At 44.8% G+C, this 12,102-nt stretch overlaps 1 protein-coding gene across 5 annotated transcripts in view; it reads left to right on the forward strand.

Annotated features, from left to right (window-relative positions):
* Positions 1 to 10,056, forward strand: part of PLEKHB2 (pleckstrin homology domain containing B2) — a 46,850-nt gene extending 36,794 nt beyond the window's left edge. For 2 of the 5 annotated variants that reach the window (XM_073019580.1, XM_073019582.1), the window contains exons 7-8: positions 1,000 to 1,108; positions 7,183 to 10,056. In XM_073019580.1, the coding sequence (XP_072875681.1) occupies positions 1,000 to 1,108; positions 7,183 to 7,319 (246 nt within the window). In that variant the 3' untranslated portion in view covers positions 7,320 to 10,056. Of the gene's footprint in view, positions 1 to 999; positions 1,109 to 4,942; positions 4,985 to 7,182 lie in introns of all 5 variants that reach the window. The other 3 variants (XM_073019581.1, XM_073019583.1, XM_073019584.1) reach the window with 2 other exon arrangements.
* Positions 10,057 to 12,102: the final 2,046 nt, after the last annotated feature.

The raw sequence follows: 12,102 nt of genomic DNA on the forward strand, positions 1-12,102 counted from the left end.
GATTGGCGCTTCCAGCTTGCCACCTTCCCCATTACCCAGTGTGGGATGTGTGAAGCAAAAAGGAAACCCAGGTCCTCCCTCAGGTGCTAAAGTTCCTTGCCCGTCTGTCTTCTCCTCACTCTTCAGTCTTCTTGTGTTTGCTTTGTATATAATGTCCAGAGATTGTAGTTGTAATTAGCAGGAGGAATACAGGAAAGAATGTCTACTCCATCTTCAAGAAGTGGGAGTCTTGTCTCCTGCTTTTGTAAGATAACAGGTTTAGATCTACACACACATTTGCCTGGCTACACCTCTGTTCTCCCTGTATCAGAGCACTTGTCACAGAATGACAGTGATTGCACAAGTATGTCTGATCTCCTCTCGCCTGTGAGTATGCCAGGAAGGCCGGTCTTGATTTCAGTATTTCTCAGCACATAGTGGTCATTCACTGCCGGTTGAGGTGGGTCTGCTGCCCATTTCTAGCCATGTCTTTTCATAGGTGTGTGCAGCCCGAAAACCATCAGTCCCCTGCCCAGGTACCATACCTCAGGACACCCTCGTCTTCCACATTGTGCCTGGAATTGCTGGACTTGGGCCACAGAGGGTTCTGCTTCCAGGCTGGCTTTGCCTGGAGGATAGTGGTTTCGGTGAATCTCCTTATCACCTGGTCCAACCGTATCATTTTACAGATGGGCAAAGGAAGGCCTAGGTAGGTGACTTACTGAAGGTCAGGTTAACAGCACAACTGAATTGAAATCCAAATCTCATGCAAGTCCAGTTCTCTTCTTTTGTTGTGTTTTTCTGCCTTCTTCATTCTGTAGCCTGAAAGTGGGCTCCAATTGTAGCTTTTGTTTGTTTTTTAGTAATTTTAAAACAGGGGGCATAACCACACTGTTTCATGTTTTGTTTTGTCTTTTTAATTGACTGTTAAATTTTATTGATTGCAACCTGGAGACCACAATTTTAATACATTACTAGAAGTTTCACAATTGTATTTCTAATGGGCCTGTTTCTTTTCAGCAGGCGTACGGCTATGGGCCATACAGTGGTGCGTACCCGCCAGGAACTCAAGTTGTCTATGCTGCGAATGGGCAGGCGTATGCCGTGCCCTACCAGTACCCATATGCAGGTAACTCAAGCCAGCCTTTCATTCCTCATTTCTGTCCATTTGCTGAGTAGACCAGAGAGACCTGTAAACATTTTTATTTTTCAGTTTAAGGTTAAGTGAGCTGTATTTTCTGGTTGTAGACCACAAATCACTGTGTTACTGTGCTTTAAAAAAGCCTTTGGTAGTTTCATACTGCTCTGCAAAGCTGGAGTAGGCTTGATTTTTAGAACTTTGCTAATTGTGTCTGGATTAGTTCTCAGAGGATTTCGTACTTATTGGGATTCACTTACATTGAGAAGCAGCCAGAGTAAGAGGCCCATTTTAAGGGATGAGAGGGACCTTTCAGCTGTTCTTCTGGTGAGGTCCTTGGAAAGTTATCACTACTGAGGTGATGTTCTGTTTCACAGTGGAGTAGAGGCCTGGAAAGGGCTTGTATTTATTCTGGGCTTGGAGTCTGTTCTTTCTGTTCTTCACCTTACATGAAACACATGGCAGGCGTGAGTAGCTGGTGTAGGGGTATCATGTCTGGGTCTCCTGGGCAAGGCAGTTGGCAGGGTGGAGGTGTGGGACAATGCTGGCCACTGCTGGGGCTGCAGTGAGGGTGGGGAGGGCAGAACTGTGGCCGATGGCCCCTGTGAAGTGAGGCTGGCCAGGCACAGTGGGCACAGCACTATAGCGCAGGATGCACAGGTGGGTGGGCTGGAGCCAGAGGCTGAGCTCAGGAGAGACAGGAATGTGGGGGTTTGCAGGAGGAGGAGGAATCCCGGGCTGTGAGCAAAACTAGCATGGTGTCTCAGTGCAGAGGCAGAGGGAGGTGAGCTGGTACCAGAAGGGTGGGCCACTGATCGTGGTGCCCAGAGAAGTCAAGGAGGCCTCTGGTTACAATCTCAGATGGTGTCCTTGTAGTTGTTGGTGGTTGCTTTGGCTTTGGATGCATTTAGCACTTAAAACGGGTTCTGGAGTCTGGAGTAGAAATAGAGAAATTCCACAATGCTCTCTTCTGGGAATCTGAGGCACAGTCACTCAACTAGCAGGGACTTGGGAGGATCCTGCTTTGCTTGACTCTTTTTCATGTCAAGTTGAAAAACCATTAAAATAATAAGGAATTATGACAGATTAAATATTTGTCCATTGTCTTGTGAGCCTAGCACACATACTTTTGTTTGAATTACAGTAAGTCCTCACTTAACATCAACAGTAGATTCTTGGAAACTCTGAGTTTCAGTGAAACAACATGTAATGAAACTGATTTTACCGCAGATTAATTGGTATAAACAAGAGTTAAGTTTCTGTGGCTTATTTCTGGTCACAAAAACATCACCACTTCTAATATTAACCATTGAAATTAATGTGAGCTATACATACATGTAAGATTAATAAAGACAAGTAAGATAATTATTTACCCAGTTATTTCAGTTCATGGCCATGGGTGGCTGGACCCTCTCCCAGCAGCTCAGGGCTCAAGGTGGGAATGCACCATGGATAGGATCCTATCTCATTGCAGGGCACACTCACCCACACCCCCTCACTCCGACTGGGACAGTTTAGACACGCTGATTCACCTCAGGGACACATCTTTGGGATGGGAAGGAACTGACCTATCCCAAGGAAACCCACGCAAACGTGGAAAGAACCTTCACGCTCTGCACAGGCGGTGCCCCGAGGGGAATCGGTTCTTTTCTTCTTATTAATGTTATAATGAAACTACGTTAAATGAAACTGTTACTTGAGGACCTCCTGTACTTCCTCCATATAAAATATTTTCTCCTTATAATCATGCATTTGTATTTCTAGTCTTGTTTTTAAATTATATGTATTGAATCCCAAGTGCTACGTGTAATACTCATAAGTATTTTTAGTAATTGCCTGTTATCATATTGGGTGATGTGTTACTAAACCTTCCAGTATTTTTTTCCTCTCTCTCTTTTTTTTTTCTTTTTTTGCTATTGTAGATACTTCTTTGAACATCTTTAATCATTTTCCTTTTTGTTCCTATTGAATATGCATTAGAATATATTTCTTTTTTTTTTTGAGATGGAGTTTCATTCTTGTTGCCCAGACTGCAGTGCAATGGCATGATCTCGGCTCACTACAACCTCTGCCTCCTGGGTTCAAGTGATTCTCCTGCCTCAGCCTCTCAAGTAGCTGGAATCACAGGCATGTGCCACCATACCCGGCTAATTTTGTATTTTTAGTAGAGATGGTTTCACCATGTTGACCAGTCTGGTCTCAAACTCATGACCTCAGGTGATCCATCCGCCTTGGCCTCCCAAAGTGCTGGTATTACAGGTGTGAGCCACCCTGCCCAGCCTAGAATATAGTTCTTTTTTTTTTCCCCCCAACTAGAATATATCTTTATATGCAGACAGGCCCTAACTCAGGATGGCTTGACTTAATGATTTTTTGACTTTACGATGGTGCAAAAACAATGTACATTTAGTAGAAACCATACTTCAGGTACTCCTACCCCCATTCTGTTTTTCACTCTCAGTGCAGTACTCATTCAGTTACATGAGATCTTCAACACTTGATTGTAGTAGACTTTGTGTTAGCTGATTTTCCCAGCTACAGACTAATGTTAGTGCTCTGAGCAGTTGAAGGTGGGCTGTGTTAAGGTATGATGTTCAGTAGGTTAGGCATATTAAATGCATTTTGACTGTGATGTTTCAACTTACGATGAGTTTATTGGGAGGTAACCCCATTGTAAGTTGAGAAGCATCTCTATTAATACGTCAGAAGGCATAGACATTTTTGAGGGTTCTTTTGGATATGATTTAAAAATATAAATGCTGTCAAACATAAAAAATAGGGATGATGGTATAATGAACTATCATGTGTCCATCACTGGCTTCAGTAGTTACCACATCATGTCTAATCTTTTATCTCTACCTCAGCCTCCTTTCTCTACCTCTGGATTAGTTTAAGGGACATCCCAGATTTGTAATCATTTCAACTCTTAATATTACATTAAATCTGGATAGCATTTTACCAAGTTGATCCCAGAATGGTTTACCAACTGATAATATCACTAGCAGTTACTGATGCTGTGGTTTATCTGTAATCCCATAAAGATTGCTCGTTGTGCTCTGAAAGTTTTGATAGCTTCAGTAGGTCTGAAGTGGAATCATCGAGTTGCTTTAGTTTATATCCCCTTTTATGAATCATTTTCCTTTTGCACATTTTTCTGTTGGAATCCCATGGGGTGGTGAGTTTTAAGCCTTAGCCTTGCCACATGAGAGCCAGCCTCTTTCTCAGCTTCCAGCCCACAGAATAGGGCAGTTGCCGCTGTTTTCTTACTGTACAGAGAGCACAGATACTGCGGACGTGGTTGTTCAGGGCACTTCCGGAAATGAGTCCATCCTTGCCCTTAGCTCTCGTCAGTAGAGTAGAAGTAGCACTGTCACAGGCAGTACTCGGAATGCTTGCCACGTAAGGGGCTGGATCCATGGGCATTATGCAGCCTGCCTCAGGGTGGTGACCAGGCAGCCCCCAGACCTGCTTGCTGTGGAAGGGTCAGCTGGGTTTGTGGTTGATACACAGCAGCTTGTGCTGACAACCAGATGGGTGCTTTGCCACCTCCATGCCATCCTGTCTGCCAGGGTCTCAGAGCCTAGAGCTAGTCCACAAGAACCCTCCTAGTCACGCACAGAGCTGGTTAAGGCTTTCTGTTGAGTGATTGGGACCAGTGGTTGGTCAGCCAATTGAGAAAGTACAGAGTACTGTAGACGTTCTGTAAACATTGTGCTGTGATTTCACCCACTAGTGGGTGCTCGTTCGGCTCTCTCATCATGTGGGGTTAAGGTGTTTGCTTTGAGTTGGCTCCTTTGGTTGGAGTCTTCTATTTCTGTCTTGTAGAGACCATCCTCATGACACGTCATTGCACTGCAGTTTCCAGGGGTAAGTCCAAGAGCAGACTTCTAGATTTTGAGACTATAGTGCTCCCATCCTTCCATCTTTTATAGTTTTCTCAATTCCCTGATTTGGTGGTAATTTGTAAAAGTACCTTCCTTTATTTAGTTTTCCTGTAGTATCTTAGTTGCCATAGAAACTGTGTCTGCCTTTTTCTCATTCACATTTTGACCATTTATGTAGTATTAGTTAAATTAGGCAATTAAAATAGTGTGACCTGGAAGCATCCACAGCTGATTCTGGCAAGGACTGAGTTCAGTGCAGGAGCAGAGCTGAGCAGGAGCCACAGGAGAGTGGTCTGGTCCTGCAGCCAGCGGACCTCAGCATGACCTGCAAGGGCAGGAGAATGCAGATTTTCCAGGAGAGCTTTTCATTAGGTCAGCTCACAGGTTCCATCGTGTTACATTTGGCTAGTTGGAGTTAACATTACTGAACGTTTTAAAATGTCAGGGCTGTGAAAGTAAATGCCATAATTCCCTAGTTTTGAAATTTAAACATTGCAAAAATAATCTCTTGCTTCCAATACTGTTACCTGTACGAGATCAGCCCTTAGATTTACAATGGTTTCATTGTACTACTCTGTGCCTTTTGATTTTTGTCATTCATCATCCTCTGTTGGATTTGAGGCATTAGTGGGTATAAATGCATACTGTAGCCAGAGTGCCTGGGTTTGTGTGGCCTTAGTGGCCTTAACCATTGTGTGCCTCGGTTTGCCCATCTGCAGAATAGGGATAAGAGCGCACTCAGTTGAGTAAGAGCATTTCAGTGTATGTAGTGCTGCAAGTGGTTGGAAATGTTCACCTTTGTTATCACTGAGGGTTTCACTTCTGCTCTTCATCCACATGTGCACATCACTAGTGAGTAGTTTGTTTTTTTTCTTTTCTTTTTCTTTTTTTTGGGGGGGGACAGAGTCTCACTCTGTTGCCCAGACCCTGGATTGCAGTGGCAGGATCTCAGCTCACTGCAGCCCCCGCCTCCCAGGTTCAAGCAATTCTCATGCCTCAGCGTGGGATTACAGGCATGCGCCACTACCCCTGGCTAATTTTTTTTTTTTTTTTTTGGTAAATTTTGAAGAGACAGGGTTTCATTATGTTGGCCAGGCTGGTCTAAAACTTCTGGCCTCAAGTGATCCACCCGCCTCAGCCTCCCAGAGTGCTGGTATTACAGGTGCCAGCCATCAAGCCTGGCCAGCCAGCCTTTGAACCATTAAAGGAATAGAAGATCAAGGAGGAAAGCTAACCCTATTAATACCTGAGCAGTGTGAAAGCTACTTAGCTACTAGGCATTGTAGCTGTAAAGCATGGAAGACAGCAAACAGTACATTTCCAGTTGTAAATTTTAGTCTTGCAAATTAAATATTAAATTTGTCTGTGGTTTGTTTTTTTGAAGTTTTCACCTCTTAAGATAAATATTTTTTCTCCATAAAGACATGTAGTAAAAAAGAGTAGGCTGGGCCGGGTGCAGTGGCTCACGCCTGTAATCTCAGCTCTTTGGGAGGCTGAGGCAGGTGGACTACGAGGTCAGGAGATGGAGACCATCCTGGCTAACATGGTGAAACCCCGTCTCTACTAAAAATACAAAACATTAGCCAGGCATGGTGGCGGGCGCCTGTAGTCCCAGCTACTCAGGAGGCTGAGGCAGGAGAATGGCATAAACCTGGGAGGCGGAGCTTGCAGTGGCCTGAGATCGAGCCACTGCACTCTAGCCTGGGCACAGAGCAAGACTACATCTCAAAAAAAAAAAAAAAAAAATCAAGTTATATATGCAGATTTAAGGTTTAATTTAAAAATTGGTTTGCATGCATACTAAGAAGCTAATTTGCTTTAAGTGAGCATTTCCTTTTTGGGCTTTTGTTGGGCACTGTGTCTCTCCCATGTTCCCCATTTGTCTGCCACCCAGTAAGGAGGGCTGAAGTAGAAATCAAAGGCTGGAGTCTGAAAGCTTCTTTAGGGTTCTGCTCTTTGCAGATTAGGGACCTTGGCCCTTAGTGAGCTGAGGATCTTGGTTTCCTCCCAGTGCGGTTTCAGGGATGCGGGCCACACGATGTGCCTGCTGTGGAGGAGGGCTGGGGTGCCAGTGTGACAGGAGACAGCAGATCCCTTTTGTGAAAGGAGAACTGGCACTTCGCATGATGTTAAACTTCACAAACTGCTGCTTAGAGATCTGCTACTTTCCTTCTTTTTTAGGACTTTATGGACAGCAGCCTGCTAACCAAGTCATCATTCGAGAGCGGTATCGAGACAACGACAGTGACCTGGCACTGGGCATGCTGGCAGGAGCAGCCACGGGCATGGCCTTAGGGTCTCTATTCTGGGTCTTCTAGGGGCCTCAAGGTCTTGATGTGCATAGCTTCTGATAACCCTGTGTGCAATAATATGATTTGCAGGGCGTTTCTGTTTGTGACGAATGTTTTTAATAATAGTTTTAATGGTTCCTTTGCAAGTAGTGATGTCCTAATTGTAACTAATCCACATAAGTACCACAGAGAAAGGTTGGAACTGTGCTGTTGTGTTCAAACGCTGGCTCTCCGGGGCACTGGCTCATTCCAAGACTGTCCTTGTGCAACTCTCGGAACACCTTATTTGAGCATACCTGTTTTGAAAGGCATTTTCTTTTTAGAGTTAGGTGTAGTGCTTAAGGGTTAATTTATTTTCATGTTATGCCAGTAATATAGTGTTGTATGCCTAATGAGTGATTGTGGCAAGAAAAGCTATAGCTTTCCATTTAACTTTTTCAAACCACAGACCAGAACTGGTTGCTTGTTACTTTAGGAGTTGTGGGTTGGTAAGCTCCCAGGTACTTCCCGGGGCCATGGTGTGAGAGCCCCTGTCCTGCCCTCTGGGGCTCCACGGGCCCCCGGCAAGGCCTGCAGCTCAGGATGACAGGGCACAGCCTGCCTTTGAAAAATGATGCTTCAGAAGTCTGCCTGGCTCTAGCTGCTGCTTCTCACCTTATTCTGGTATGGTTTTGGTAGCCATACTTGGAGAGCGTTTCCCGCATTGGGAATTGATTTGAGCCTGCAAGTTTGAGGGCTTTATCCTTTAAAACTTGGAGAAGCCAGAACAATAACAAACAAGTGTGTGGAGGCAGATTTGCTTTATTCCAAGAGAGCTGTTTGAGTGTGTGTCTGCCTAAGCCTCCCGATAGCCTAGTTTTCTACTTGCTGAGGAAATAATGTTAAAGGAACAGCGAGGGAGCGGAAGGAGAGCCTTAGTTAGGGCGTTCCCATTTCAGGCCTTCACGGGGTTGCGCTGTGCGGGAGATGCTCTCATCTCTCTGAAGGCCCATCCTGGGCAGAAGTGGGGCCTGTGGCTGTTCACGGAGCACCAGGGCAGACCGTAGCTGAGCAGACTCGGGTTATGGGTGGGAAATGGGGCCCAGGGACCCTCAGGACACAGGGACCGGCTCAAGGTACCACTCAGCCTGGCCAGGATCCCCAGCCTTGCTTTTGTTCTTGATCTCTTTGTGATAGAGAAGCTTAGAACATGGAATTTTGAGCCCCAAAATGTGTGAGTCTTTGGAAAAACCATTCCAGCCTTTCTGTCAAATGCTCTTATTTTCATAAAGTATGTATTTGAAATATTCACATTTCTGTTATTTCTTGTTTTTAAGCTCTGAATTATTCCAGTTTTCTGTCCTGCATGCTTTCAACAGTGTGCTTTTACAGAGGCAGTTTAGCACAGTGAATGTCCCTGCCCCACACTCCATATGGTCCTGTTGTCCTGAAAATACACTCCAGGTAGCACAGACTTGTTATTTTGCCTGGCTGGTTACACACATGCTGTCTTGCTTTGCTGCTCAGCCGCCTCCCTCTGAGGCCAACTTAGGCCAACCTACCTGGGACTCCAAGTCAGATGCCAGAGAAACTGAGTGGTGACCACGGGTCTGCTTTTCTCTCTGATCCTAGGGGACTTGTTGACATAGGAGTATCTGTTCCCACATGGAAGGATGTGTGTTTCTCTCTCATCTCTGAATAGATGTAATGTATGACAAGTCTAGTGTCCATGGTTTAAAATGTTGCTTTGAGGATTCTCCATCCTGTATAAGAAGAATGACTTTCTTCAGATTATAATTGTTATTAAAGCTGTATGTGCCCTTTACTTAAAAACTATTAACAGTTTTTCATGTTGCACTGGTAATTTTGAACTTGGAATTGCTGGCTGAGAATTCCAGGAACCACAGAGTATTGATTTTTGCTGCCAAAATGCTATTGAGGCAGATGTTCCTGTGCTCCCTTGGCTGCTTCTGGCTGAAGGGGAGAGGTGTGGACTGAAGCTTGGGCACTCATGTGTGTCCCCTCCCCAGTCCCCATCCCAGTGGGGCCAGCCTCATTAGGCAGCCATAGATGAGTCTGGAACTTGACTGTCACTAGTGACTTGATCCTGGTGTAAAATGCATACTGGGGATAAGGTCACTCAGGTATTTTATTTCTTGGCCACAACTCCCATAGATGCCAATGTTTTGATAGCCTCGGTTTCTCAACGATGTCCTTTGTTTACATTGCTACACTTCATACAAGTCAAGAAGTACTTGAGTTAGAAGAAACTTCTTATTCAGGTTTGAGTAAGCATTTTACTTCCATGTGTACTTTTAAATAATCCATACCTTGAAGAAGTTGGGCAGTGACATTATATACATGCTGATCCGGTTGTTCTTTTCATTCCTTGAGTCAGCTTCAGGGTCTTGGATATTAAAGAGGAGAGGGAGAACTGTTAATGTTTCGGATCATCATTTGTGAACAAGGCCAGACTTTGCCCATTTTAGGTTATCCAGGACTCAAGGTAGCCATCTGGATCATAAGAAGGTCCTGCAGCTGAGACAAAATGACCCAAGTGTATTTTCCACAAGTTTTGATCCTCTGTAATATTTCTTTTTCCTTCCCTAGTGTGTGTAGATGAAGGCATGGAATGCAGTTCCACTTTCTCCCCAGAGTTGATCTTTTTGTGATTGCTTTCCCGTCTCTAGTATTCTGTTGTGTCTAGAGAACTGATTTTTTCCTACATATGCAGATTGTACATTTGTAAGTGAAAATGTCAATACATTAAAGCATTAACCTTAAAGCATGTTTCATTGTGACTTCTGTGTCTTTAAAAAATTACTTTGTAGTAACATACTCTCAGCTTTTTCTGCTGTCATGGATCATAAGAATGCCATTTATTGAGAACCTACCAAATGCTAGACTATATCGTCACATCAGAGACAACTCACTGAATTCTTAGTGACTCTGTAAGGGAGGTATTCTCCAAGTTCCACTGGAGGGACCAAGGCCCAGAAGTTAAATAATTTACTCAGGAGCGTGCAGGTAGTAGGTCTCCACATCTGAAGTTAAAACGCCTTCTTGTTCCCTGTGCCATGTGCATATATGATTTCCACAAACAGGAGTGGCCTATGTAGTCACACTCGGGATGGCTGTGAAAAAATGGACACTATTTTTCCCACCCAGACTCCCCGGCAGTGTGTGTCCAATAACTTCTCCAGCGTCTTTGGATACTTGACTTTGTTTTTTGTTATTTTTATTTTTTAACTTTTATTGTTTTTTTTTGAGACGGAGTCCCGCTCTGTCGCCCAGGCTGGAGTGCAGTGGCCGGATCTCAGCTCACTGACAAGCTCGACCTCCCGGGTTCATGCCATTCTCCTGCCTCAGCGTCCCAAGTAGCTGGGACTACAGGCGCCGCCACCACGCCCGGCTAATTTTTTGTATTTTTAGTAGAAACGAGGTTTTACCGTGTTAGCCAGGATGGTCTCGATCTCCTGACCTCGAGATCCGCCCGCCTCAGCCTCCCACAGTGCTGGGATTACAGGCGTGAGCCACCACGCTGGCCAGTTATTTTTGTTTTAAAAAATCATTTTAGTTTCTGAATTGCCTCCCTCTCCTCTGGGCTAGCTTTTCTGGCTGCCTCCCATGTTGCAGACCCTGGCTGTGTGGTGATGGTGTTTGCCGGTTACAGTTAAGTTGGGGGAGCCACACCCTGGAAGCTCTGTCTCTTGCTTTTGTTTGTTTAGAGAAGAATCCTCTGATGTTTTGCCTGGAGACCATGTTTCTGGAGGGGTTGGGCTGAGGTGGTGTCATCCACACACAGACTTTCTGACCTATTCCATCTTCTCTGGGGCTGGCCTTCCTGCTTCCTCTGGCCCCTTGGGGTTTGGTTTTGTTTTGTTTTGTTCTTTTGAGAGGAGTCTCGCTCTGTTGCCAGGCTGGAGTGCAATGGCACGATCTCAGCTCACTGCAACCTCTGACTCCAGGGTTCAAGCGATTCTCCTGCCTCAGTTTCCTGAGTAGCTGGGATTACAGGCGCACGTCGTCATGCCCAGCTAATTTTTGTATTGTTAGTAGAGACAGGGTTTCACCATGTTGGCCAGGATGGTCTCAGTCCCTTGACCTCGTGATCTGCCTGCCTGGGCCTCCCAAAGTGCTGGGATTATAGGCGTGAGCCACCGCACCCAGTCCCCTAGGGTTTGTTTTTTAACTTACTTTTGTGAATAGATTATACATAGCTCGAAAATTAACAACAAAAAGATACAGTAAAAGGTCTTTCATCTGCCCAGTACCACTGGTAGTGGTTTATCCTTAATGGGTTTCTTTATGCATTGTAAGCTAGTACAAGATGATTTTTCTTTCTTTTTTACACAAAAGTAGTATACGATATACAACAGTGGTGCTTGAAACAATCTCAGTATGATTTTACACTACTAAGTTTTTGAGCCCCCAAAAAGCTTTTAAAATGTGAATCAGCTGGGCGCGGTGGCTCACACCTGTAATCTCAGCACTTTGGGAGACCAAGGCAGGCAGACCATGAGGTCAGGAGATTGAGACCATCCTGGCTAACATGGTAAAACCCCATCTCTACTAAAAATACAAAAAATTAGCCAGGCATAGTGGTGGGCGCCTGTAGTCCCAGCTCCTCAGGAGGCTGAGGCAGGAGAATGGCGGGAACCCGGGAGGCAGAGCTTGCAGTGAGCCGAGATTGCACCACTGCACTCCAGCCTGGGCGACAGAACGAGACTCCGTCTCAAAAAAAAAAAAAAAAAAAGTGATTTATATCAATATTATATTAGAAAATAAAATTGAGATTTACAAAATGATAAACCCATTGTATAGTGATATT

Source organism: Chlorocebus sabaeus, chromosome 10, assembly GCF_047675955.1.
Source record: "Chlorocebus sabaeus isolate Y175 chromosome 10, mChlSab1.0.hap1, whole genome shotgun sequence".
Classification (NCBI taxonomy): domain Eukaryota; kingdom Metazoa; phylum Chordata; class Mammalia; order Primates; family Cercopithecidae; genus Chlorocebus; species Chlorocebus sabaeus.